This window comes from Ambystoma mexicanum, chromosome 6q, assembly GCF_040938575.1.
Source record: "Ambystoma mexicanum isolate Mex_15411 chromosome 6q, UKY_AmexF1_1, whole genome shotgun sequence".
Classification (NCBI taxonomy): domain Eukaryota; kingdom Metazoa; phylum Chordata; class Amphibia; order Caudata; family Ambystomatidae; genus Ambystoma; species Ambystoma mexicanum.
Genome location: NC_090937.1, coordinates 1,319,479,557 through 1,319,503,686, shown reverse-complemented (window position 1 = coordinate 1,319,503,686; position 24,130 = coordinate 1,319,479,557). Strand labels below are relative to the sequence as shown.

General features: G+C 45.8%; 1 protein-coding gene across 1 annotated transcript; it reads right to left on the bottom strand.

Moving 5' to 3' along the window:
• Positions 1-12,945: 12,945 nt before the first annotated feature.
• Positions 12,946-15,177, bottom strand: LOC138515332 (E3 SUMO-protein ligase KIAA1586-like). Its single transcript, XM_069630220.1, has one exon. It carries the CDS (start codon positions 15,175-15,177, stop codon positions 12,946-12,948), a length of 2,232 nt encoding a protein of 743 aa, XP_069486321.1.
• Between the last annotated feature and the right edge of the window lie 8,953 nt (positions 15,178-24,130).

Genomic DNA, 24,130 nt, shown 5'->3' with positions numbered 1-24,130 from the left:
CGTACTTGGTCACAGAGCATTGTGGTCCTAGTATTTAAGATGGGGGAACACACAGGCACTAATTGTCATAGGTCTATCACTCTGATTGACATACTGGCCGAGGCTTTTGCAAAGTGCATACTTGTTAGAGTAGAGGAGTGGCTGTTTCTATGAATCCTTCGGATCCACTGCAGGCAGGATTTAGAAAAGGCTACTCTACCGAGATCGTTGCTTGATGCTCGCCACCATTATAAACAAATATTGCAAGGTCAGAGATGGAAATGTTTATGTGACATTTCTTGACCTAGAAAATGTTTTTGATGCTATCCCTAGTCATACACTATGGGAGAAATTGGCTGCTTTGAATATGCCTGCAGATCTCTTAAACTTGCAGTTACTCTATTATAGGGACACACACGTGTGTGTGCATGTCTCCTCGGATGGGTTGCTGTCAGAAACATTCCCACCTAACAAAGGTGTGAAGCAGGGCTGCCCTTTGGCCCTTATATTCTTTATCTGTCTGATTTTAACTTAGCAAGTTTAGCAAAAGGGGTGAACATCCCTAGTGTGAATGGCTTTAATTTTGGGGTTTTAATGTATGCGTATGATACCACTTTGATTGATTTAACGCCAGGAGAGCTCCAACAGAACATGTTGTATGCCAAGGCATATTTCTCTTCCCATGGGTTGAAATTAAATAGATTTAAAATGTTGGTCTTTGGTAAGGGAAGAGTGGGCTTTGCATGGCATATTGGTGAAGAACCGATCGAGGAAGTAAAATCGTACTGCTATCTGGGTATGTTATTCACCAAGAATGGGCAAGGGACAGAGCACATTTGCAGCCATTGCATGGAAGGCCTCTGCCAGGTTGGGTGGCTTTCTTAGATTTTATCATATGTATGGCAGACATATGCTTGATAAGTGTCTGGAGTAATCCAAAGTCAAGGTCCGCACCCTGATGACCTATGGGAGGGGGATCTGGGGCTTTGTCAATTGTAACATTTTGGCAAAACATCAGAACAGAGTGATGAAATAATTAGTGGCCTTCCACAGGGTACGCCAAATAGTGCACTGTGGTTGGAACTGGGGATTCCATCACTTGAGGTAGAGGCACGCATAAGATTCTCTAGTTACTTTCTAAAAGTCTATGTGGGCCAACCAATAAACCCAAATGTAAAGTCAATGGTAGGGGAAATTAAGGTTTCCCCGGCAATTACTAAATACCAGTGGTATAATGAGGGAATTAAGTTACTGTCTAGGTGGCAAATCCCTTACAAGGACTGTCCTTGCTGCTATACGCTATCCAACATCGTGGTTATGGTAAAGCAGGAATCGAGGAGGTGGGATTTGGAGAGAAATGTTGTGATGGTGCGTTTACTGCCCTCACATGCTTCTTTTTATAGCCCTTTTACCAACGGGGACAGGGAAATTTGCTCAGTTAGATCTGGGTCCTGCAGAAAAATTATAATAATGATGAGTTTGAATCTTTTACCCTTGAAGGATAGAAGAAGGTGGGAGCATAAAGAAATGCCTAGGATCTGCCTCTGTATTCAGGATAGAGTCACCGACTTGAGTTTATGTTTATGTTTATGTTTATTATTTGTAGAGCGCCTAACCCAAGGGTAGCAGGGCGCAAAAGCAACAAGAGGATTGTAAAGCTTAGGTTACAGGGAGCACAATAGATGGAGTCCAACTGAGGTTACATTGCTGGACAACATCAAGAACAATGAAAGCCGATACGTCAAATTATAATTACAGGAAATATACAATATTTACAGGTTACATGATATGTCTAAACATAGAGGATCAGTAGATGTACATAGTTATGCACAATTTACAGTAGTTACGTATAGCGCGGCAAGGAAGAGCGCTAGGTGTCATGTTCCTTAAGCCAGAGGATGGTATTGGATCTGAATTGAGGGTAAGGAAGGTCTTCCCTGATGGATGGTGGTAGGGAGTTCCAGAATTGTGCTGCTTTGACAGGAAAGCTATTCCCTCCAGACATAGTGCGTTTGAATCTTGGCACCAGAAGGAGGTTAGAGTTGACCTTTCAAGGGCGGCAGGATGCTGGTCTAGTGAATCTCATTATTAAGTATTGAGGGACAGCTTGGTGGAGGCATTTGTGAGTCAGAGAGACAGATTTAAGAAATATGTTGTCTTCCGTTGAGAGCCAGTTGACAGATCTTCTAGTCTCTGAGATGTGGGCTTTCTTCGGAAGGCTTAGAGCAGCTCTTAAAGCATTATTTTGTAAAATTTGAATTCAATTTTGTTTGTGATGTATTTGTTGCTGCCTACATATAGAGCATTACAATAATCCAGATTGGACAGGATCAAAGCTCTGGCTAGGGTGATGCAGTTAATGGGAGAAAGGAATGGTTTGGCTGCTCTAATAAGTTTGCATGTATAAGATGTGGCGGATGCCATAGCATTAACTTGTTTTTTGAAGGTAAGTGTGGAGTCTAAATAGAAGCTGAGGGTTTTGACCTCCTTGGCTACGGTGATGTTGTTGTTGTCAATTAGAAAGGAAGAGTAATTCTGGCCTAGTTTATTAAGGTTGGATGTGGTGCCTAAAATGAGGAGCTCTGTTTTGTCATCATTCAGGCATGGACCGTGTGAGGCCATCCATGCCTGGATGATGAGGTACACTCTATTTACAAAGGCCAAATCCTTGTCATAATCCGCCATCAGCGGGATGAGGATCTGGGTATCATAAGCATACTTTGTGTAGGTGATACCCAGACCATCTAGATCATCGAAAAGGGGCTTTGTAAAAATGTTGTACAGGGTGGCAGAGACACAAGAGCCCTGAGGTACACCGCAGGTGATAGGCGTTGGGTCAGCAGCTGCTAGTGGGGAAAAGACTTGCATAGTACGGTTGTTAAGAAAGTATTGGATCCAGTCGGTTGCCTCTTGGGAAAAGTGGGCTGCCGATTGTAAGTGATTGCAAAGGATCTCATGGTCGACTAGATCAAATGCAGCTGAGAGATCAAGAAGCAACAGTAATGCTGTCTTACCCTCGTCTCTCAGCTCATCTATCTGTGCCTTAAGATCTATGAGTGCAGTCTCAGTTCCGTGCTGGGGTCTGAAGCCTGACCGTCGGACTCCTAGAAGGTGGTAGTGTTCAAGGTATTGTTAGATTTGTTGGTATGCTATTTTATCAAGGATTCTGAGTAGGAACTGCACTGTGGTGATGGGACGGTAATTTGTGGGGGTGGAGGGATCTAGATTAGGTTTTTTAAGGAGTGGGGGGACCCAAGATTGTTTCAGATTATTGGTGCCTGATGTGAAGGATGCATTTATTAGTTTGGTGATAAATGGTGCATGTTCACTAGCTGCATCTTTTATCAATTGTGCAGGGCATAGGTCCCCATGGCAATTTGAAGGTTTGAGAGTAAGAATAACATTTTCAACCTCTTTGGTGGATCCTTTACGGAAGTTGAAGTGGGGAATCGGCACAGGAGGAGGCGTCAAGTTGGATTGTGACAATGAGGAGCTAGTGATGCTAGGTTTGGAGGTGGAGAGAAGGGAGTCTTTTTTTAGACTAATCTTAGTTTGCAAGGAGGTCATTTGATTAGCTAGAGCATTTTGTATACCTTTGCAAAAGTTTTTATCCTTGATGCGAGAGACAGGCGTCTGTTTTGGGGATTCTACCTCTTCCAGAATTACAAAAAGCTCTTTAGTGTTAGATATGGCTTGAGAAATTCGAATGTTATAGGAAGTTTGTTTAGCCAGGATAATTTCTTTTTTGTACTGGGAGGCTAGTTTGCTCAGGTTTTTCTTATTGTTTTCTGTAGGATCTGACCTCCAGATTTTTTCGCAGCGTCGTTCTCCTGTCTGATAGCCTTAAGATGGGGAGAGAGCCAGGCATTCATATGTTTGCGAGGTTTACTCTTTCGCATCTTCATGGGTGCTATGTCATCAAGGGAAGATAGCATTACTTTATTATACAGGTCCACCATAATGGAGGGATCTGTGTGGTCTGGAATGGCATTGAGAGTAGGTAGGATCAAGGGGATAAGGTTTTCAGGAGTAATGTTTCTTTTGTTTCTGGTCGGGACAGCTGGAGCTATACTGTCAGGTTGCGATGGTACAGCCTCTAGGGAGAATGTGATCAAGTAATGGTCAGACCAGGGCTGTGGTAATATAGATGAGACCAAAATTGGGCAATTATGCACAGCTAACCAATCAAGAGTTCTGCCTTTGATGTGGGTAGGAGCTGTGATCTTCTAGGTAAAGCCTAATTCCTCTAAGGTGTTGTTAATTAGAGTGGTATTAGCATCTGCAGGGTCGCTGAAACCAAGGTTTTTTTACTTTTATGTCCACAGTACTTAGACTTGCATAAATGTTTTTTTTTAAAGCACAGAATATTAGATGTTACTGTGATGCAATTAGTTTAATTATGGAGCATAATGATGAGGAATTTTTGTAATAATAGAAGAGCAACTATTTTAAATATTGCATACGTTATGTCAAAATTAAATACAAAGATGTATGTATGTATGTATTAAATGTAACTGTTTTGTTGTTAATGGAGTAATCCGAATGCAATAAAGAATCTGACCCGACCTGATTGTTTGCCACATCCACCCCAGCTCTAGAAAGCCATGTACCTAGTATACATTTTCACAAACTTACTAACATTATGGCCCTCATTACGAGTCGGGCGGTACAGGGTTAACGGCACTGGTAAAGATGCCGGTACGGTCACCCCAGTACCGCCCGATTCCGAGTTCCCATCACGGGACCCGATCTGCACATCTGGTCTCACCAGACGTGCAGAGCGGGTCCCGCGAGTGGAAGAGGGAGCAAACAACAGGCCAACTCGTAATGGCCCGTTGTTTGCTCCCTCTCCCATTCCCATTCAGCCATATGGGGGCTGAAATGGGAATGGGGAAGAACTGGGTCTGGGTCCTCAGAGGGAGGAATTACCAGGCCTTCCGACCTCGGAATGGCCCGGTAAGTCCTCATTCCATGGACCCGAACCCCGACGCGATTTCAGCGGCAGCCATGCCGCCAATAGCGGCATGGTTACCGCCGAACTCGTAATGAGGGCCTATGTCTTTTTAATTCCAACAGAAATAAATTACACCATCATCTTTCTGCAATTAATATTTCCTGGATTGCACTGAAAGTAAGTGTATCCATGTAATACATATTTTTGTAATCAAAATTCTATAAAACGTAAGGTCACCTATCCATCTTCTTATCTGTAGTGAGAATTTTACTCCCTTTTTTTTTGTGGTCAGTCAAATAATCATCCATAAAAATACAATCCGAATCAAGTTTTCATATAAATTACATCATACATAACATCGCTTTCATTATACCATCCAATAACAGTCACTAAAATCAATGGCCACAATCGTAATAAAGTGAATAATAGACATTGGCCCTCATTACGACCCTGGCGGAAATCGAAAAACGATGGCGGAAATGCAATACCGCCATCGAATAGCGCTCGGTGCGATTATGACCCGTCACCGTAAAGTACGATGCCATTAGCGACACCGTAGTGAACGCCAACGCTAACTGCACCAAGTACGCGCGCGCGCGCCATGCCAAACCGTAATTAGCACCATGGCGCAAGGGTACGCGAATTCCGACCCTAGCGGACATGTACTTAACGCCATCAAGCACGGCGGAAAGTACCATTCCGCCATGGTGAGAAGTACGGCATCGCGAATCAACCGTAAACGGCCCCACTGAGTGCCTGTACACCACTCCCTGGCCACATAGTACAACTCCCCGTAGGTGCAACGAAGTCACAATGCAACCAGTGAAATGTACAAGTCACCCATGCATGCCAACGAACAAAAGAATCACAAGAGGGGCCAATGGGAGCTGCAGGGCACAGATGGCACGAATACAGAAGCTATACCAATGGACATGACCTCAGTCTCCCACCAAGAAACGCACGCAAACACAGGCACCTGTGACCAGCAATATTCCGATAATCACATCATTCCACCAATCCACCTGGCTGACCGGCATCTGTTACACAAAACCTAATCCCCCGCCCCTGAGCATGACATCATTCAAACAGTCATATTGGCAGCCCTCACCCCTGACCTCACTGGGCTTCGTAGGCAAACGCGCCCAGCACAGTACCACGCAACTATACTCCGAAGCTGGAACCCAATGCAGATCTCCTCACAATACATCGCTCCCCAAATAGGAATATGCCACATCACTTGCAAAGAAGAACGCTACACGGCCCATATCAGAATAGAAATTTAATGCACAACAAATTCACCAAGCCCATACAGCCATTAGGCCATGAACTCCAAAACACATTTCACCATTGTGGGCTGCATCCGAAATAAATGACCAGCTGCTTCTTGTGTGACGCCCTGTTCCTTCATGGTACACAGGGGCTACATTCTCGTACCAAAAGGCAACATGGAAGCGCCTAGAACTGCAGGGCCGTCCCAATAGGGAGGCACTACTCCAGCTGAAAGGCCGAAATGTTGCTCCGAGCCACTAGTACTGCGTAAGGGCATGTGGCCCATTGGCGATCGTCCCATAAGATCGTAATGCTGCTCCACTGATTAACACGAAGCAGCAGGTGTCGGGAGTAAAACCCATCTGCAGGAGTGGCATACAGATGGCAGTGGCAAAAGGGGAGGAGATACCTGTCAACCAAAAGAAAAGAAAAAGAATAGAATGGCCATCAGAACTACATTCCAACAACTCACTACAATGATCACACTAGATCCACAGCCATATGCATGCTAGCCCACTCCAAAGGATCATCACCACCCCAAAACCACTTGCGACTCATAACTATCCATATCGAGGTGAAAACACCATCACAAACGAGTGTACCTGTGCATGCGTCTGTGAAAACAGAATCCATCAGATGGGATTGGTAACGTGCATGGACACAAGTGTCTGAAGGCGCGTCGAGACAGGGAGGGCTCAACAAGGCCAGATAGACGATGGTCCCACTATGGCAGCCCTGCATCACATAGCGCAGGGGAGGCGGACAGATTCCAAGAAGCCCTGTACATGGCAAACACCGTATCAAATCATCTGTCCATGCATCCATTCATCATTCCCTCATCCCGTAATGATAACGCCTGTTTCCATACTCACATAACATGTGAGAATTCCATTGAGTCTGTGCGTTATGCAGCCTGCAAAATCCACTGTGCCCCAGCCCGTAATTCCAGTGTTGTGAAGTAACATGTATTTGGGAACGTCCGGCCTCATCATCCACTTCGCTATTGCGCATCCCAAACTATTCATATCAATCATTGCATCCTCGCCATGGCCCCTGTCCCAAGGACACTGAACAATAGAACGTTATATTTGCAGTCAGACCTGTGGGCATCTCCTCGCCGCTAGCTGAAGACCGAAAGCGCCGCCCTTCGAATTCCTCATTTGCAACATCACGTCGAAAAGGCATCTGTGGCCGCTTGAAATCACAAATTAATCCATCTAGTGCGGCTGTGTGTGAAAATGGCAACTGCCTTCATTCACAAATGGGAGGCCCCGCCCGTCGGTGAACCTCGGTACAGTGATGCATGAGGGTCCACCGTTACTCGAGTACTACGTTCCACTGACCCTTCACAAGTCTGTTCGCGACTGCAAAGAATGCATGTGAAACAATGGGACCATAGCCGAATGAACATATCAACCAATGTTACACGGCCATCGGGTACTAATACATGATTGTAATAGCAAGATGCCATTCCTCGAATTGCAGCGTTGTGTGCGGGACGTGCTCGCCCAAAGGGGAGAGCAGCTTGCACAGGTGGAATGAATCACCACAGGTGGAGGCCATACAGCCTGAAAACACATAAATTGCACACCCAGTCTCCTCCCACAACCACACCCACTCCGAAATGCTACCGGCAGGACTCGCGATGTTGGCCCTGGGGGACCTGATAGCACTGCAAGTACTCCAACTCCAAGAAGAAGACGAACACCAACTACAACCGGCCGCACGGAGGAGACGCAGGAGGAGGAGGAGGGCAAGGCAGGGCCAGCAAGGGCTGCCAGCACAGCCACTACCACCACGCAGCAGCCCGCAATCCCACGCCTCCGAGCACATCCGTTCAACCTCACTGATGAGCAGATCCACACCCTCTACCGTTTGGACCGGGACACCAAAGCCGCCATTGTGGACATGACACAGGCTGACCTTGTCAGCATGATAGATAGCCCAACCGCCATCCCACCCCTACTGAAGGTGGTGTCTGTACTCCACTTCCTGGCCACAGGCACCTACCAGCACACAGTCGGACAGTTGCATGGCATTTCTCAGCCACTGTTCTCACGGACACTATTGCAAGTGCTCGATGCCCTCCTGCAGCACGCAGACGACTACATCTCTCTACCACGCTCGGAGCAGGAAATAACCAACACAAAAGTGGGATTCCATGCACTTGCCGGCATACCGGGTTGCATTGGTGCCATCGACTGCACTCATGTGGAATTGGTCATCCCACATGCCATGGAGGCCCAGTACCGCAACCGAAAACAATTTCATTCACTGAATGTACAAATGGTGTGTGACTCCAACAGGATCATTACACATTGTTGTGCCCGATTCCCTGGATCAACCCATGATTCTATGGTCTTGAGGAACTCTACAATACCACGCTACATGGAGCGACACGCAGGGAACAGATCCTGGCTACTCGGTGAGTCTCATTTCATGCATGATGATGTGGGGTATGTGATGCGGCAATGACCTGGCAGGAAGGGGGGGGGGGTGCGTACGTAGCAATGGCATTCCACATAATTCGTTTATCGTCCACATACAGGTGATGCCGGATATCCACTGAAGAGATGGCTCCTCACACCAGTCCGGAACCCACGGGACCAGCATGAGGAGGACTACAACCATGCCCACTCACGTACCCGTGTAGTCATTGAACAGGCATTCGGCCTACTGAAGACCCGTTTCCGGTGCCTCAGCAGGTCTGGCGGGGCACTCCTGTACCGCCATGAGAAGGTTGCAAAGATGGTGATGGCATGTGTCATGCTCCACAACATGTGCGTACGTAGAAATGTGCCCATGCCCCCTGACGCAGAACTGCCAGCACCTGAAGATGGTCATGATGAGGGTGGGGATGTGGCAGCACCTCAAGGAGTCTGCGAGGCACAGGAGGGCCGTGAAATTCGTCAGCATCTCATAGATGCATGCTTCTAGCACTCACGCCTGGTGGCTGATACATGGACACGGGACTCGTGGCACTGTGTGTGTCTGGTACATGCACAATATGGACTGTACGCCTATGATGGCCTAGTACACAAAGATCATTGTCCACACATCTCATTGTTTGATCGTGCATTGTTTATGGCATATGTGATATCATGTTGAACACCCTATCGACCCGCCACCCAAGTGAGCCCAACACACCCCCTCCACCCTCCTACCTCCCCCCCGAACACCAGTGTCCAAAGATGCTCATTGTCAGTGGGCAGTCGCTATTGCAAGCCCCCTCTGCGGGTATCAGGGGCAACCCTGCCTGTGGAGCGCAGGTTCCTCCCAGATCTACGTTGGGGGCTGCCCTGGACGGAACTTGCAACGGATGATGTCTCTGCCTGCTCACGTCCATGCATGTCCCTAAGGGTTTGTGAGAGCTCAGTGAGCACACGGCGCACTGCGGCAAGTTCGGCACATACGTCTTTGGACGTCGCATGCAGTTCCCCCCTCAGGCTCTCGGTGCTTCTCTCCATTTGGACTCTCAGGCTCTCGGTGCTACTCTCCATTTGTGCCCTAAGTGTCTCAGTTGATGTTTCTATGTCTGCCTTAGTGCCCCCACATCCATCGGCATGGTCCTTGAGGAGCGTGGCCAGTTGCTGCTGTTGCACGATTAACTGGTCGAGGGACTGTTGCCTCTGCTGGGCCATGGCCATTTGCGGTGGTGTCACAGAGGGGCTGTTCGCCTCATGTTGCCCTGCCACAGGGCTTGTGGGGGATGGCCAGTCGTCGTCTTGTGGGTGCCCCTGCGTGGTATCCTCATGGTGTACGGGATGGAACAGACAGGGGGATTGGGACAGGTCATGGATGGATCTGACTTCGACATCCCCGTCTTCTGTGTCGGAGCATGCTGCCATTAATGGGGTGTCACCTATGGTGCTGCTGCCACCAGAGGCAGTACCTTCTGTGGCATCCATTGGGGGGACCTGTGGTGGTGCTGTTGTGGGCATGCTGGCTGCTGGGGTGCCTGTTGATGTTCCCACCTGTGTGCTGCCACTTGATATGTGCTGCTGCCGTGTCTTGATGCGTGCAGCTGAGGTGGAGGGTCTTTGGCCGTCGGTCTTGGCCCTCTTTGCAGGTGTGCTGGTAGGGGTGTCCTGGAGCTCGTCGTTTGGATCGGACCCTGTGGTGGAGTAAAGGAGGGCGAGCGTTATTAATGGGTCTGTGGGAATTGGAATGGCAATGTATCACATGCATTGGGGTGGTACCTGAGGGTGATTTGGGTCGGGGCCTTGGAGGTGCTTTCATTTGTGTGTGGAGTGAGGGTGCAGTTGTTTGGCAGCCTGCAGTTAGGGTTTGCCTGCTGCACGTGTAGTGGGTGTTTTTGGGGTTTTTACTTATTTATGTATTTATTGTGAGTTTTAAAGTGCGCTATCAGGCCAATGTGTGTGGACGTTCTCCTGGCCATGTGTTGCTGTTGCGCTATGTGGACACATGTGAGTCACATGATTGGACATTGTGGATTTGGCATGGTTTTATTTGGGCCACCTACCTGATTCTCCAGATGTCTGCACTCCTTTCTCCATCCCTCCGACTCCCTCTATGCTCTCCATTCCAATGGTGGAGGCACAGATTTCTTCCCAGGGGGTCAACTTGATGGGTGATTCCGATCCTCCCCCGGTGGCTGTGGCAATGTTGCGGTTGGCAGAAAGTATGCTACGGACGCGTATCCGCAGGTCGTCCCACCGCTTCCTGCATTGCTGTGGGTTGCGGGGTGCGGTCCCCACCGCACTTACCCGCTGTGCCACCAGGGCCCATATGGCCTTCTTGTTCGCAAGTGCCGTCCTGGTCATTTGCGTGGAGAAGACGGCGGCGGCATTCTCCTGGAGGGTCTCTGTAAGCACGGTGAGTTCCTCACGGGAGAAGTGGACCTGCCGCTTGCGGTCGCACGCTTTCTTCGCTACTTTTCCCATTTTTCTTGGTTTCACTAGGGTGGATGACGGGTTGGGATGTGTCTCAGGGTGGTGTTTTTAGTGGTTGTGTGTATTTTGTGGTTTTATAGGTGTACGGGGTGTTGTTTCCCGTTCCGGGCCCATGTTTTTACTTCCGTTTCCGTATATTTACGGTCACCGTACTTTCCGGTTGGCGCTCACTGCGGTGTCCGCTATGATGGGTGGCGGTATTGCACCTAGGGCGCCGTACGGCGGCGGTGTGGGCCGTTTTGGGGTCATTTCCGCCATCGCGGACTTTGCACTTCCGCCATGGCGTGGTGCTCGTGCCCGATGGGTCGGAATGGGCCGCACTTTGCTCCATCGTGCAATGGCGGAAACGCTATTTACGCTGTGGCGGTCCGGTCAGTCACTTTCCGCCAGGGTCGTAATGAGGGCCATTGTTGTATTCCATTACAAGTGCACAATGTTTCAATGAGTAACATCAATCAGTTTTTACTAGGTGAAATTGACATAGATGTAATGTTTGTTATTACTATCTATACAACTTCCATCTAGCTGTGCCACATACACAGATAGTCACCAATGTGGCTAGAGCATTTGATCTTTATTTTGATGATCTCAAATGTCATCTAGAGCTTTATCTAGAAAATGTTGATACTCCATTCAGCCTATATACCTGGATATGCAGAGTCCCATGTGTCCCTCTGTGGGACTCTGTCCTTTTTTCATATGCAGCATTCGTCATACTGATTAATGTACAATACTCATAATATATTTCTACTTTGTACTATAGCAATAATTACCCATACCCATTTCATCACAATCTAGTAACAGCCCACAGCCCAACCAATAGGCTCCAGCAAATCAAGGGCCTTAATACTGACACCAGCACCATTACTGGCCCATGAAGACCAGGACCAGGTTATTATTAATGTTAGCATCCAATGTTTAAAATATAAGGTGCTAATAGAATGTATTTGTTTGCTGCATCCCCATCTACAAAACAAATACCCACCCAACATAACCACCAGTGAAATGGAAGAGAAGGTTTCATGCAAAGGCCCTCTTTAATTTCCATATTGGCCCTGAGAGAATACGAGGAGTGAGTGGGGTCAAAATTATGTAGGTAGCCCTGATATTGCATTTAGAAGAGCTCTGGGGATAGATTTGTACTTAGAAGATATATTAGGACAGCCCTCTTTTGTGCTTAACAGATGTATCAGGACAGCATGCCTATTGCACTTAGTCTTGGTATTAGACCAGGAAGATTCTTGATGTTAGCCCATCAATTTGTACTAACATTTGTGGCTTGCACAAGGATATGCATGTAGCCTGATATTACACTAAGACAGTGGTCGAAGTGGGGGAGAAATAGTAGTGGAGCTATGGATTTTGTAGAAAAATTGGTGTTGTTTCCAGTGATGGCTGGTGAATTTTGTAATTGGGCAGGACTGGGAATTAAAATGTTTCATAAACACGTGGTAGCAACCGAGCGTAGCAAGTGAGCCTTAAATAAATAAGAAGAGTTTTGAGGTTTTTCCCCATGAGAATTGCTTTTAAATAATGGGTTAATTGGTGCATTTTACAGCACATTTTCAAAGAAAATTGGGCAAAAGAATACAAAGTTTACAAGCAGATTTTTAGGGTAAGTCTTGAGAAAATCGATTTGATGCAGAGTCACCAACAGTGCACAAGAGCATTTCCCAACACATTTTCATGATACCTTTTCCCACTACAATGAAATTGACTGCCATTGTAAAAAAAAGTAACTTAATGCTGAGTGTGCCCATACATGTTAATGCTGGTTAAACCAATATATGCTAGTATTTACACGTAAGAATGTACTAGCGTTTGCTTTGACTATATTACCAGTAAGGGTACTATATTAAAAAACATGTCCATACTGGCAATTGAAACATGTCCTGACTGGCTGCACCGTGTTGGCTGGTGAGGCCACATAGAAAATGGGGTAAGCACATCATTCATCACGCTAAAGCCACGCTCACAATCAGCAGTGGATGTGGAAAATGCTTCCACAATTCTTGCTAAAGGTTTCAATTGTATAGGTATCATGCAATCTTTGTTTTGTTTGTAATCCCTGAAAGCATTGATGTACTGTTGGGCATCAAAAACATGTAACTTATCGCAAAATGCCTGCAAATCAGCATCACCATATTGAATATCCACAGGAACTGGCCAATAATGTGGATTCACAAGCTTCATTGCCTCTATCAGCTGTCTGTACTCAATTTCTCCCTCTCTGGTGGAGGTATTCTTTGAAAGATTTGATGCTGTGGCTGTTGTCATTCTTTGACTAATATTATTTGTCAAACTCCTAAAGAACTGAGCTCTAGATATGCTAATACAACCTTTGGTGTTACTCTGCTGCAGTTGTATCCCATTAAATTGCATTTGTTCGACAGCAGTAGCTGTAGCATAAGACCCAGGTGACAATGCCATTGATTCAAAGACACAAATATGCTTCTGGATTATTCGGGCTGCCTCATATAATGTCATGTCACGACTTTGCAGTTGTCTGGATAAGTCACCCAGTTCTGGTAGGGCATCGAGCATTATCCCCAAGTTCTCCGCAAATACTGTAGATGTTAGCATTCTGTTTAAGCCAGAATATTTGTTAGGCTCCATTTCACTCCTCGCTGTGTCACAAGAAGATTCACCAAAATGCTTATTTAGAGCTTTAAAATTATTCCACACAGCCTTTACTGACCTTTCGCTGGAGGCCACCCAACGTATATCTAAAATCTTTCCTAATTTGAGAAGCCTCACTTCTACCTGTGCCGCACATTCCCCTAGCTCGCGCTGATTTTTTGGGGAGGCATGGTAAATTGCATATAGCTTGTCCAAAAATATCTTCAGTTGATTAATCCCTGTGACTTCTTTTGAAACATCGCCAACCGCAAGCTCTAATTTGTGGTTAGCACAGTGCCAAATAGTCAACTGTGGATACTTAATCTTAAGTAGTGTTCCTACACCAGACTTCCTTCCTATCATGTTAGAAGCCCCATCAGTCACTAGCTGAATCAAATGCATTCTTAGATAGTCATTTGTAAAGCCATAACTCTGCCAGCATGCCAAAATGATTTCTGCTGAAGTACCAAGCAGCTCAACAAGGCCCAAGAAAAAGGTCAAAGGTGGATCCTCCTTCTCAATGCATGCTCTTATACAAATAATTAAAGTAGTTAGTTTACTGAAGGTGGTGGACTCGTCTATTAATACAGATAATTTTGATTCATTTTGCAATATATGGTGAACCAGTTTTGCCCTCATTGTGGATGCAATGTGCTCAATAATTTCAGCACAGCTGTGGTCAGAATGCAGCACTCTTCCCAAATCTAAACCATTCATTCTTTGAACATCCACATCCAATGGTAGATCAGTGAAAGGACGTTCATGTTTACCTATTTTGTAGGCACTTCTAAACACACGGCATGTTTCTTCATATAATTTAACTTGCATTTGGGAATTTAACTGATGAATGGTTTCCCGAGTCCTTACATCTAAAATTGCCACTGCTTTCAAATGGCAAGCGCTGCTCTTATGGAGATACATTTTATTACACAGGGCACTGTGTTGTTTCTCTTTAGTGGGACCATACGAGCTGACTGAAGAATTCACCCATTCCAGAGAGAAATGCACACCTTGACTTGTTTCTGTTCCAAGATTTTTAACTTCCCTACAGATTGTACATCTAAGCTTCCCTTTGGAAGAAGTAAGCCAAGGGTATTCCTTGCATTTGTTTTCATACTGTTCCCATGACCAGCAATCAGGATGCTCACTTCTTTCCTTCTCCTCTGTCACATTTTCCTTTTCAGGAGGAACCAAGTCCATTACACTGTCTCTCTCATCAGAAGCTTCTATTAACTCTGGCATAACTTCTTTAGAGGGTACTTTTCTTTTTTTCTCAGGTACCTTAAGCATTTCATCTGTTCTACTTGCAGGCACTGGACTAAAGCTGCTTTCCCCGTCTAGATTTTCTGCCACTGCTGGGTCTTCTACTCTGACATCTGAGCTCTTTTGTGCTGTTTCCATAGATGTAGATGGAGCATTTGTCTTCTTGAGCCACTTTAGCATCCTATGTACATAGTTTTGTAAAGACAGATACTTTTACAAACAGTCGTTATAAGCCACTAGCTAGACATAAAGGTAACTTGCTATTGCTAATAAAAGCCAATTCTCCAAGTTCACACAACGCAGCCTTACTTACTAGCCCAGAGTGAATATTCACTCGCCCACGGCGAACAGTGTCTCCATGTGTTGTGGCATATTACATTAATGTGTTTTTTCCAATAAATGTATCATCCAGTTGTGTGCAATATATTAATGTTGCATAGCAGGATAGAGATTCAAGTTTCATTTCACAATGTTTTTATTGACTGTTTAATTAAGCCATTACATGCTTGTGTTAGGTTGTTCACCTGTCTGGGATACAATGTAGGTCTGAGTTGAACTATTCAGGAAAGAGATAGACCTACCTCATGGGGATATATGTCAGATTTAGATATTGAAAAACCTATTCTTTGGTGAAGGTTATATATGCAGACCAATTTGCATGGCAAAGGGATTCATGCTAACTTCTGATTCCCCAGATGTATTTCTCTCTTTACCTTAGCAGTGATTTGAGTAGACTGATTACAAGAGTGGGAGACTTCAAAGACCATGGCTCAGATTGGGGATGGCTGCAGCCATCTATGGTCCTGCTAATGAAAAAGTCCTGCTTTTTCTGCAGCTCTATGTCTGTAACGCTCACCTGATTCCCACGGAGGCGCTGATCTTGGCAGGAAGGTGTCTGTGACTCGAAAGGTGATGTGCAGAACCCGATGGGCTTCTGGGGTCGAACCTCTTCGCACTGTGTGTCGAACTCGTAGGGTGAGGTTTCTGCAGGTGAAAGCCCCCAGGTCAACGTGCTCACCTTAGATAGGTGAATGCTGGGCTCTCCATCTGCGTCTGGTGCAGGGCGCTGTTGCCAGTTCCTTCACTGGTGAAACATAGGCCTCTTGGACTCAGAAGACCGTTACCGTCGTTAACTCCACGAGCGGTGAGTTTCCAGACACCTTTTTAGTCTTTATAGTCTTTAGGTGCAAGGCACGTTAACATTGAACAGGACTTCGTATAATGCTTTTCTCCCTTTTGTCTTGCAGGACTCTTGAGGAAGATGGAGTGAAGCGCCTGGAAATGCGTGAGTAAATGCAAGCGCTCTAACTGTCTTTTCCTTGCAGCGTAGTTCGTGCTGAAGAGCAGGCGTTCTATTGCGAAGAGCGCGATGGGCGTAAGTAAATACCTGTTTAATGTCTCTTCTTTTGTCTTTCAGAAGTTGGTTTGCAGCGCCGGAGTCCGCGGAATGTCCGTAAGTAGATACAATGCTTTTATCTCCGCAGGCGGCGATGCAGTGTGAAGAATTCCAGAATTCACAGAGTGCCGGTAAGTAGTGACAATGCTTTTGTCTTCGCAGGCGGAGGTGCAGCGTGCCGAAAATGACCGCAGCCGATGGATCAGGTGAGTAGCACTGCGAGATAAGGCTGCCTTGCTAACCTGCTGTTTCTTGTCTCTGCAGGTGCTGCTGTCGACTGGATGCAGGAATGGTGAGTATGCTTCTTGCAGATTCAGGATGCAGGAATGGTGAGTATGACTCTTGCAGATTCGGGATCGTAAGAACAAAGGCTGGAACAGACTCGGTGAGCGTTCTGCTGCAGATGCAGAATAACGCGAAGCACGTTTCGTCTATCGGGTGTGGTTTAAATAGCCTTGGAGTGATGAGGCGTCTTCCTCCACGGCCCCGCCTAGGTAAGAAAAGAGTTCCAGTTCCAGACGCTTTCCAGTGCTGAATCCAGGGAGTGGAGCTTGCCCCACCCAGGTAAGAAAGTAGCCCCTGTTCAGAGAGGACTTCTAAGAGGCTGGTAAGTAAGCAGCATGGTCTGCTGCAGGTAAGTCCACCCAAGCATCTGCACACATATTATGAGCCCGGCGCTTCCAGTGCCGGGACCGATGATTCTGATGAGCCTGGTGCCACCGGCGCCAGGACATGGTCCAAAAGGTCCCTGTGGGGACCGGCTGGTGCCTAGGATTAGGGTTAGGGGCCTGCTTCCAAGGACGTTGGGCTGGTCCTGGCTCCTTGGAACAAATTGAATGTGGAATCTCAGCCTACAGGCCACAACCCACAAAAACATGTCAGGTTAATGCGTACATATGATCTGAGATCTGAGAGGCAAGCAGATATACCACCACAATGGCTACACCATTGACAATCTGCAGCTGCTTTCCACACATCCAGGAGCCATTTGGGACAGACTAGTAACTATGTAAACAGACTGTGAATGGTGGTTTCCTTCAAGTGCTTTATCAATAATAACATATGGAAGATATACAACCTTGTTCTCTTACCTTGAGCAGTCTGAGCAGTCTGGAAAAGATACCTCCTGCATACCTCTGGGTTGGCTGGGCAGGATGTCAGTCACCTGGTTCTTTTGTGGACAGATGAATCCCTAGGGAATGAATAACGGGCATTCAGATGTTAGAGAATGTTTACAAAGCTTGAGTCAGGTAGGATACTGTGAGAAGAATGCGTCCAGGAAAGAATGAAGCTTGAGGTTGAAGGAAGTGGAATACTGATAAGGGCACACTCATTCCAAGAGACTAGGAAGTCGAGCGTTTAAAAAACCAGGGCACTACGAGGAGCATGCACACACAAGTGGGATCGCAGGTACAGTATTCTTCATATGCTTGGTACACCATTTTCTAGACATTACTTTACACAGATACTCTTATCCTTTGCTGGGTCTTGACTCTTATCATGAAAATCCCTTGCTTAAAAATGTGTTAAGAGCTAGGTGGGGTATGGGATAGTAATACTGGGATGAACATTTCAAGTTGCAAGCTACTAGCCAGCCATAACAAAATCACTTACCACGTCAATTGCACACATACAGCACACCATTTTCCAAATGGATATGCAGCTATATAATAACACTTCTGTAAATCCAGTGGGAAGAGAAAACACATTGAGCACTGCAAAGCGCACATTTTAAGCCCCAGATCAAAAATAGAGAAATTAATATATTGCAGTTTTACAAAACTGATGACTGTCAACATGAGGGCTGCAACTGGGGGCCCACTTGAGACCCCCAAGCACTTTAGAATTAGCGAAGATTTCTTTTGACTTCTTCTAGGCACTACAAGAGACCAAGGGGGGAGGAGGGGCACTGAGAAAAGCTTTTCATGCAAATATAATCCTATACACAGACATGGGCAGGCACTAAAAGAAGGCAGTTATCATTAAAATATAAGGTGCAAATAACTATTAGCTGAATACATTTGTAAATGTCAATTTCTATGCAGTTCTAAAATCTCAATGCACGCTCTCTGCTAAAAGGAATGTGGCCTGCTCTAAAAATGTTGGAAGAGGTGCTAACTTCAAAAACGGTGGAGGAGTGGCAAACGTACTTGTTTAGGGGCATCTAAATTCATTACTCATTGTAATGAGACTATTCTGCAGCTTCAATGTTACAATCAGTTAACTCTCCCCTTTAAGTTTGAAAACACCCACTTCTTGCAGATCCAGAACGTCCTAGAAAGTGTGAGAATCGCAGATGGTGTGCAATGAAATACTCAATATCATAGCATAGCAGGACATAGCAGAGTGCGGGGCAGTACTCTAGACGGCCCAAGCTACTTTAGTGGCTGGGAGCAACAGGGGAGAATATGTAATGTTGGTTCAACGACAGTTAGTGCGCTATACTAGAATCTCTGGTGCACTGACTGGTTGGTGAGACTATGTCTACCTTGCATTAACTTGCATTAATCTTGACAAATCTTGGACGTAACATAAAAAGAACTTTCTTTTGCGTAGCACTTGTTGCATATTAGCGTTTCCCTTTGTGTAGCATTGTAAGTAGCAGGCATTTCTATTAGACACGTTAATGGCACTCACGGTATTGGTCTTAGAAGGTTCAAAAGCTGAGTTTGCCTGATGGAATCCAACCCCGCGACTAGAGATTGGTCACAGATAGGTCTCAGCAGACAGTATTTAATGACCTGAGCTGTTTATGCGTACATAAAAATATATACATATGTGTACATTTGGAAAGTCAGTGTTATTTCAGGTATTGGCTGTTCGATGCAGCGTGTGTACATACTCTTTTCTAAATGAGGACTTTTCTCTGCAAAGGTTAACAGTTTCTTGATACTCATACTACGATACCACACTGTATGTTTGAGTGTTAACCAGGTTCTATTAACTTTCCCTTTTGACAGATGAGAGAAATGACTTACACTGAAATATAGCGATCTGCCAAGGATCATGCCATTTGCGTAAGTAGTATGTACGATTAGAATGAATGTCTCCTGGTTAAAAAGTCACCAGCACCCCAGGAACTACACTGCATTTCTGCCCATTTTGGTGCCAGAAGAGGTGTCTGTTATCTTTCATTAATAATATGCGCTTACCTTGCACCCCTGTCCGGTCTTTTCAATTCCTCATTACACAGCGGTGTAAGGGCACGGACCCTGTTAATGCACCACCTCAACAGCACACAGCTTTAGCAATGTACCTCAGTCCCGTGTCCTGTGGAACACATTGCTACAGCACATAGACAACACACAGCTCTAACTGCACCTTGTGCTAAATCAGCACAGAGGCAAAAAGCACCAAGAAATCACCATTATCCCAGCTGACAATTAGTAGCAAATCCTAAAATAATGAGTATACAGGAACAGCATGCAGCCCTGGCAGGGCATCTCATATACGCCTCACAGGCTAGTTAACCTTTTTAATATATAACAGGGCCAATGTACAGCTCTAGCAGCCCACTTTTATCTCGCCCTACCGGGGCCTCTGTTAATACTCTATGGGAACAACATACAACTCTAGCAATGACCCTCAAGTCCATACTGCAGCGCATCCTGTTAGTGCAGTAATGAGAGAAAGCCTGGCTCTGTGAAATCTGCACACTATTTTGATGCAGAAACATGTACTTTTTAAAAATGTGTTTACTTTACCCCATGTAGCGCCATCCTATTGCTGAATGGAAACGTTGAAGCACTGTGTTTTGCTTCCTTCTGGAGTGCAGGCAGTCATCAAATAATGTGAGACAGCACGCAACTCTAGTAATGCTTCTCAACCATGCACATGTGATGTCAGCACCTAAACAACTCACAGCTCCACCGCAAAACCTCAGTTTAGCCCTGAAGCACCCACTGCTTGGCCATTTCTGACAAGCATATATAATGAATGTGCCTCAACACTGAGGTGGACTGGCCTATAGGTAAATGTGCAGGAAACACAGCACTGTGGTGTCTCTGAAAGGCTGGTAGCATTGGGGCAGTTGGCAGAGAAAATTATGCAACAAAAACAAGTGTAATGTGAAAATCCACCATCAATAACGCTACGCTACCTAAGGAAATGGCAATAATAAAAGTGCAGTGCATCGTAATCCCCCAGAGGTGAAGTCTGGAAAAGGAATGGACTCAGGAATGAAACTGTGAAAAGGACAGGCCTTTCCCTTTGCAGAGAAAATGATGCAACAACACAAAAGCAAGTGTAGTGTGAAAATCCACCATACGCTCAAACAGTTATCGGACATACAGGAGCAGGCTCCATGTACAGAAAAAGTAGGGTGCCATTTTCTATGTCCAAATGTCGGCAGACTCCATAGGAATCCATTGTAAATGTCTAGCGCAATTCTGTTAATTGTGGGAGGCATGAACACTTTTCCACAAACATAGCACATAACTAGAAATTAACACGAACATGACCCCCAATTCCTTTTACCAATATTTACGTTTTTCTCAGCACTTTCCACTCCTCCCCACTCCCATGCACTTTACCCTTTCCCTCTGCACTTGCGCGTTCTCTATGTCACAGCCTAGTAAGATCATTGTTTTGTTCTCCCCTGTTTCCCTCCATTGCCTCGTCGCGCTCTGAAACACTTGTGTATGAGCGCAATACAAATAGAATATCAATCAATCACGTCTACTGTGCCTCTCGAATATCAATCAATCACGTCTACTGTGCCTCTCGCTCAGGTTGCCCGCCCCTAGAAACGGGCCTGGTGCGAGTGACATTGTACGGGACTGAATAGACCAGACCGCTTCTTATTGCACATCTGTGTCTAAAGTGTCCTGCAAGACCATTTTGTAAAGTTGACCACCCTGCGCTGCTCTCATGCTTTCCACGTCTGACCCAAGAAAAGCAAACATTTCAATTAAGGTTCTACTTCAGGTAAACCCACAGTAAGCCTATTTCTCTACCATTCGATTTGTTGTTCACTCTGCATTTTTGCACAGGTTCCACCTTGCAGTCACAAATATCCAATTTAACAAAATGTGTAAAAGACAAGCTCTGTTATTTCATGGAGTGACGCCTTATTTAAATATTTGTCATTGTTTTCATTCGCATTGTGCTGGTGTGGAAAATGCAGCCAGGTAGGTAGTTAGTTGACATTACATTTTCAGGCCAAATCTGACTTTTGCATCCTGACTCTGACACAAATAAAAGATGCATAACTTTTATTTTTCACGCAGCACCTTGGTTGGCAGATTTTGGCACTAAGGCATGTCAACACACGAGATTGCCCAATAGAACTGCGGAAATGGAAATCTGGAAAGATGAAAGCAAACATTTTGTAAATTAAATTGCTTTCTATGATGGGGACACAGGTGGAGGTAGACGAATTTCACGATGGCAAGTGACCTGAAAGAAGATCATCAAGCTTCTGTAAAAAAAAAAAATAACACGGATCCACTTAAAACAAGGAATGGGAGTAGGACGGTAAGCACCTGGTGCACTGATGGCACACACTGTGAAGCCCTTTGTAAAGGACATGGTTTACAAGGTGCGGTGCCTCCTCAAAAAACGCCCGCATTCCCTGCAAAATATGCTGGGGTCGGAAGAAAGGGACGGGAAAGAACCGTCCCTCTCTCCCGAGGCCCGACCCTGGCCCTGACCTCCCTGCCAGCCCGCCTTCCGGATTCTGCAGTAAATATGCTGGGGCCGCCGGGACTCAAGAGAGAGGGACTGCACTGAACTGTCCCTCTCTCCAGTCCCAACCCACGGCGCCTGCGACCACCTCATTACCCACCTGCTAGCAGCAGCAGTAGGTAAAGAAATCCGCTAGGACTGGAGTCCAACAAGAGAGGCTGCCTGGTCACTCACAGCTTGGCCCACGCTTGCGCCTACTGAGGGCACGTGCTGAAATGAACTGCACTGCTGCTCAATGCCAGGTGTGGGCCAAGGCTCTGCCTGCCAGTCTACCGCAGCAGCAGCCTGTATCAGACAGTGTGCAGTGCAGCCAACTTCTCCATACGCCGTACCTATACTTTTACTTTAAAAGGAGCGCTCCGGAGCGGTTTCTTTTTAAAATAAAAGTATAGGAATGGTAAGTGAGAAAAAGAAAAAGTAGAGGAGCACCGCTCCCATCCGCTCCCCCTCACTTCGATCACTGCACTAAGAAGATTAGCACATTTAGGTTAGCACATGTGTTGCACTTAGTAGAAATTGTGTAGGCTGGCTACTGTATCGCTCTTGAAGAACTCTGGGGGTTAGCACATGTATTGCACTTAGAAGATATTGGGCCTCATTACGAGGTTGGAGGCAGCCATGGCGCTATTAGCACCGTGGCTGCCTCCAAAATCGTTCCGACTCCGGTCTGGTGGATGAAGCAATTACCGGTCCATTCTGAGGTCAGCGGGACCGGTAATTCCCAATTCACCAGAGCCATTCCCCATTCTCATTTGAGCCCCCATAGGGCTCAATGGGAAGGCGGCAATAACGGTACCGCAAATTGCGGTACCGTTATTGACCCCGGTATCCCATTACGGGTCCTGTCCTTAACGCCTGATAAAACCAGGGAACTCGTAGTAGGGTAGTAAGGGATTACAGGCACCGGTGCCCTTACTGGTGCTGGTAATTCCTTATCGCCCACCTTGTAATGAGGCCCATTGTGTTATTTAACACATGTGTTACGCTTAGAAGAAATTGTGTAGGTAAGCAGGTGTATTGCATGCGAAGAAATGTGAAGGCTAACACATGTAATGCTCTTGGAGGAAATTGGATAGGTTAGCATATGTATTGCACTTGGAAGATATTGTGAAGGGTGGCACATATATTGCACTTATAAATAATTGTGTAGGACTATGATATATATGGCATTTATAACGCGCCTATACACAAGTGTTATAGGTTAGCACATGTATTGCACATGTATTATTAGAAACTGTGAAGGCTAGCACTTGTACTGCTCTCGATGAAATTGGGAAGGTAGCACATGTATTGCACTTAGAAGATCTGTGAAGGTTAGACGGTTTTGACGATGGGCAGTGTACTGCACATAGATGGATCTGGGAGTTGACACTTTGTGTAGCACCTTATAATGTTAGCCTGTACATTGCGCTTGAAGCTATACGATGGTATCCTTTCCATTGCACTTAGAAGATCTACAATTTAGCCATAATAGCACATACAAGATATATGCCTGTATCTTGATATTGTACTTAGAAGATGACTGAAGGTGACCTATTGTACAACTCAGAAGATATATAGTAAGACTATTAAGGGCAGGCTGTCTATTGCGTTTTGAGAATCCTATGATTCCAAACTCATATGGCAGCCTGTATGTCATGCCTAGAAGATCTACTAAGATAGCCAGTCTAGTGAGCTTAGTACCCTGTCCATAGTGCCTAGGAGAGCATATGAGGGTAGCTTGTCCTTTCACACAATCTGATCACACAGCAAGATCAAAGATAAGCTTCATCAGAACTTAAGATATGTATAACGCACCACTTCGGTGGACATCTGTCACAGACACGGTTATCCATTGACGCACATTAGAATGCAGCAACGACTATGACACATTCAGTCTAGCTGGATACTTAACGTCTTTGCCTCCATACACCAGACTTGCCTCAACACCTCTACCATCAGGATACATCGACAACCTATGACAAAATTCAGTCTAGCTGAACACAAAACAAGTCTCTTCCACTTGCACACTCTTGTGACCCCCCCTCAGGACCCTTGCACATGCCTGCCCTC

What these genes read in the sequence shown, in the direction of transcription:
- LOC138515332 (XM_069630220.1), bottom strand. Translation starts at nt 15,177, where the DNA reads ATGCTAAAGTGGCTCAAGAAGACAAATGCTCCATCTACATCTATGGAA.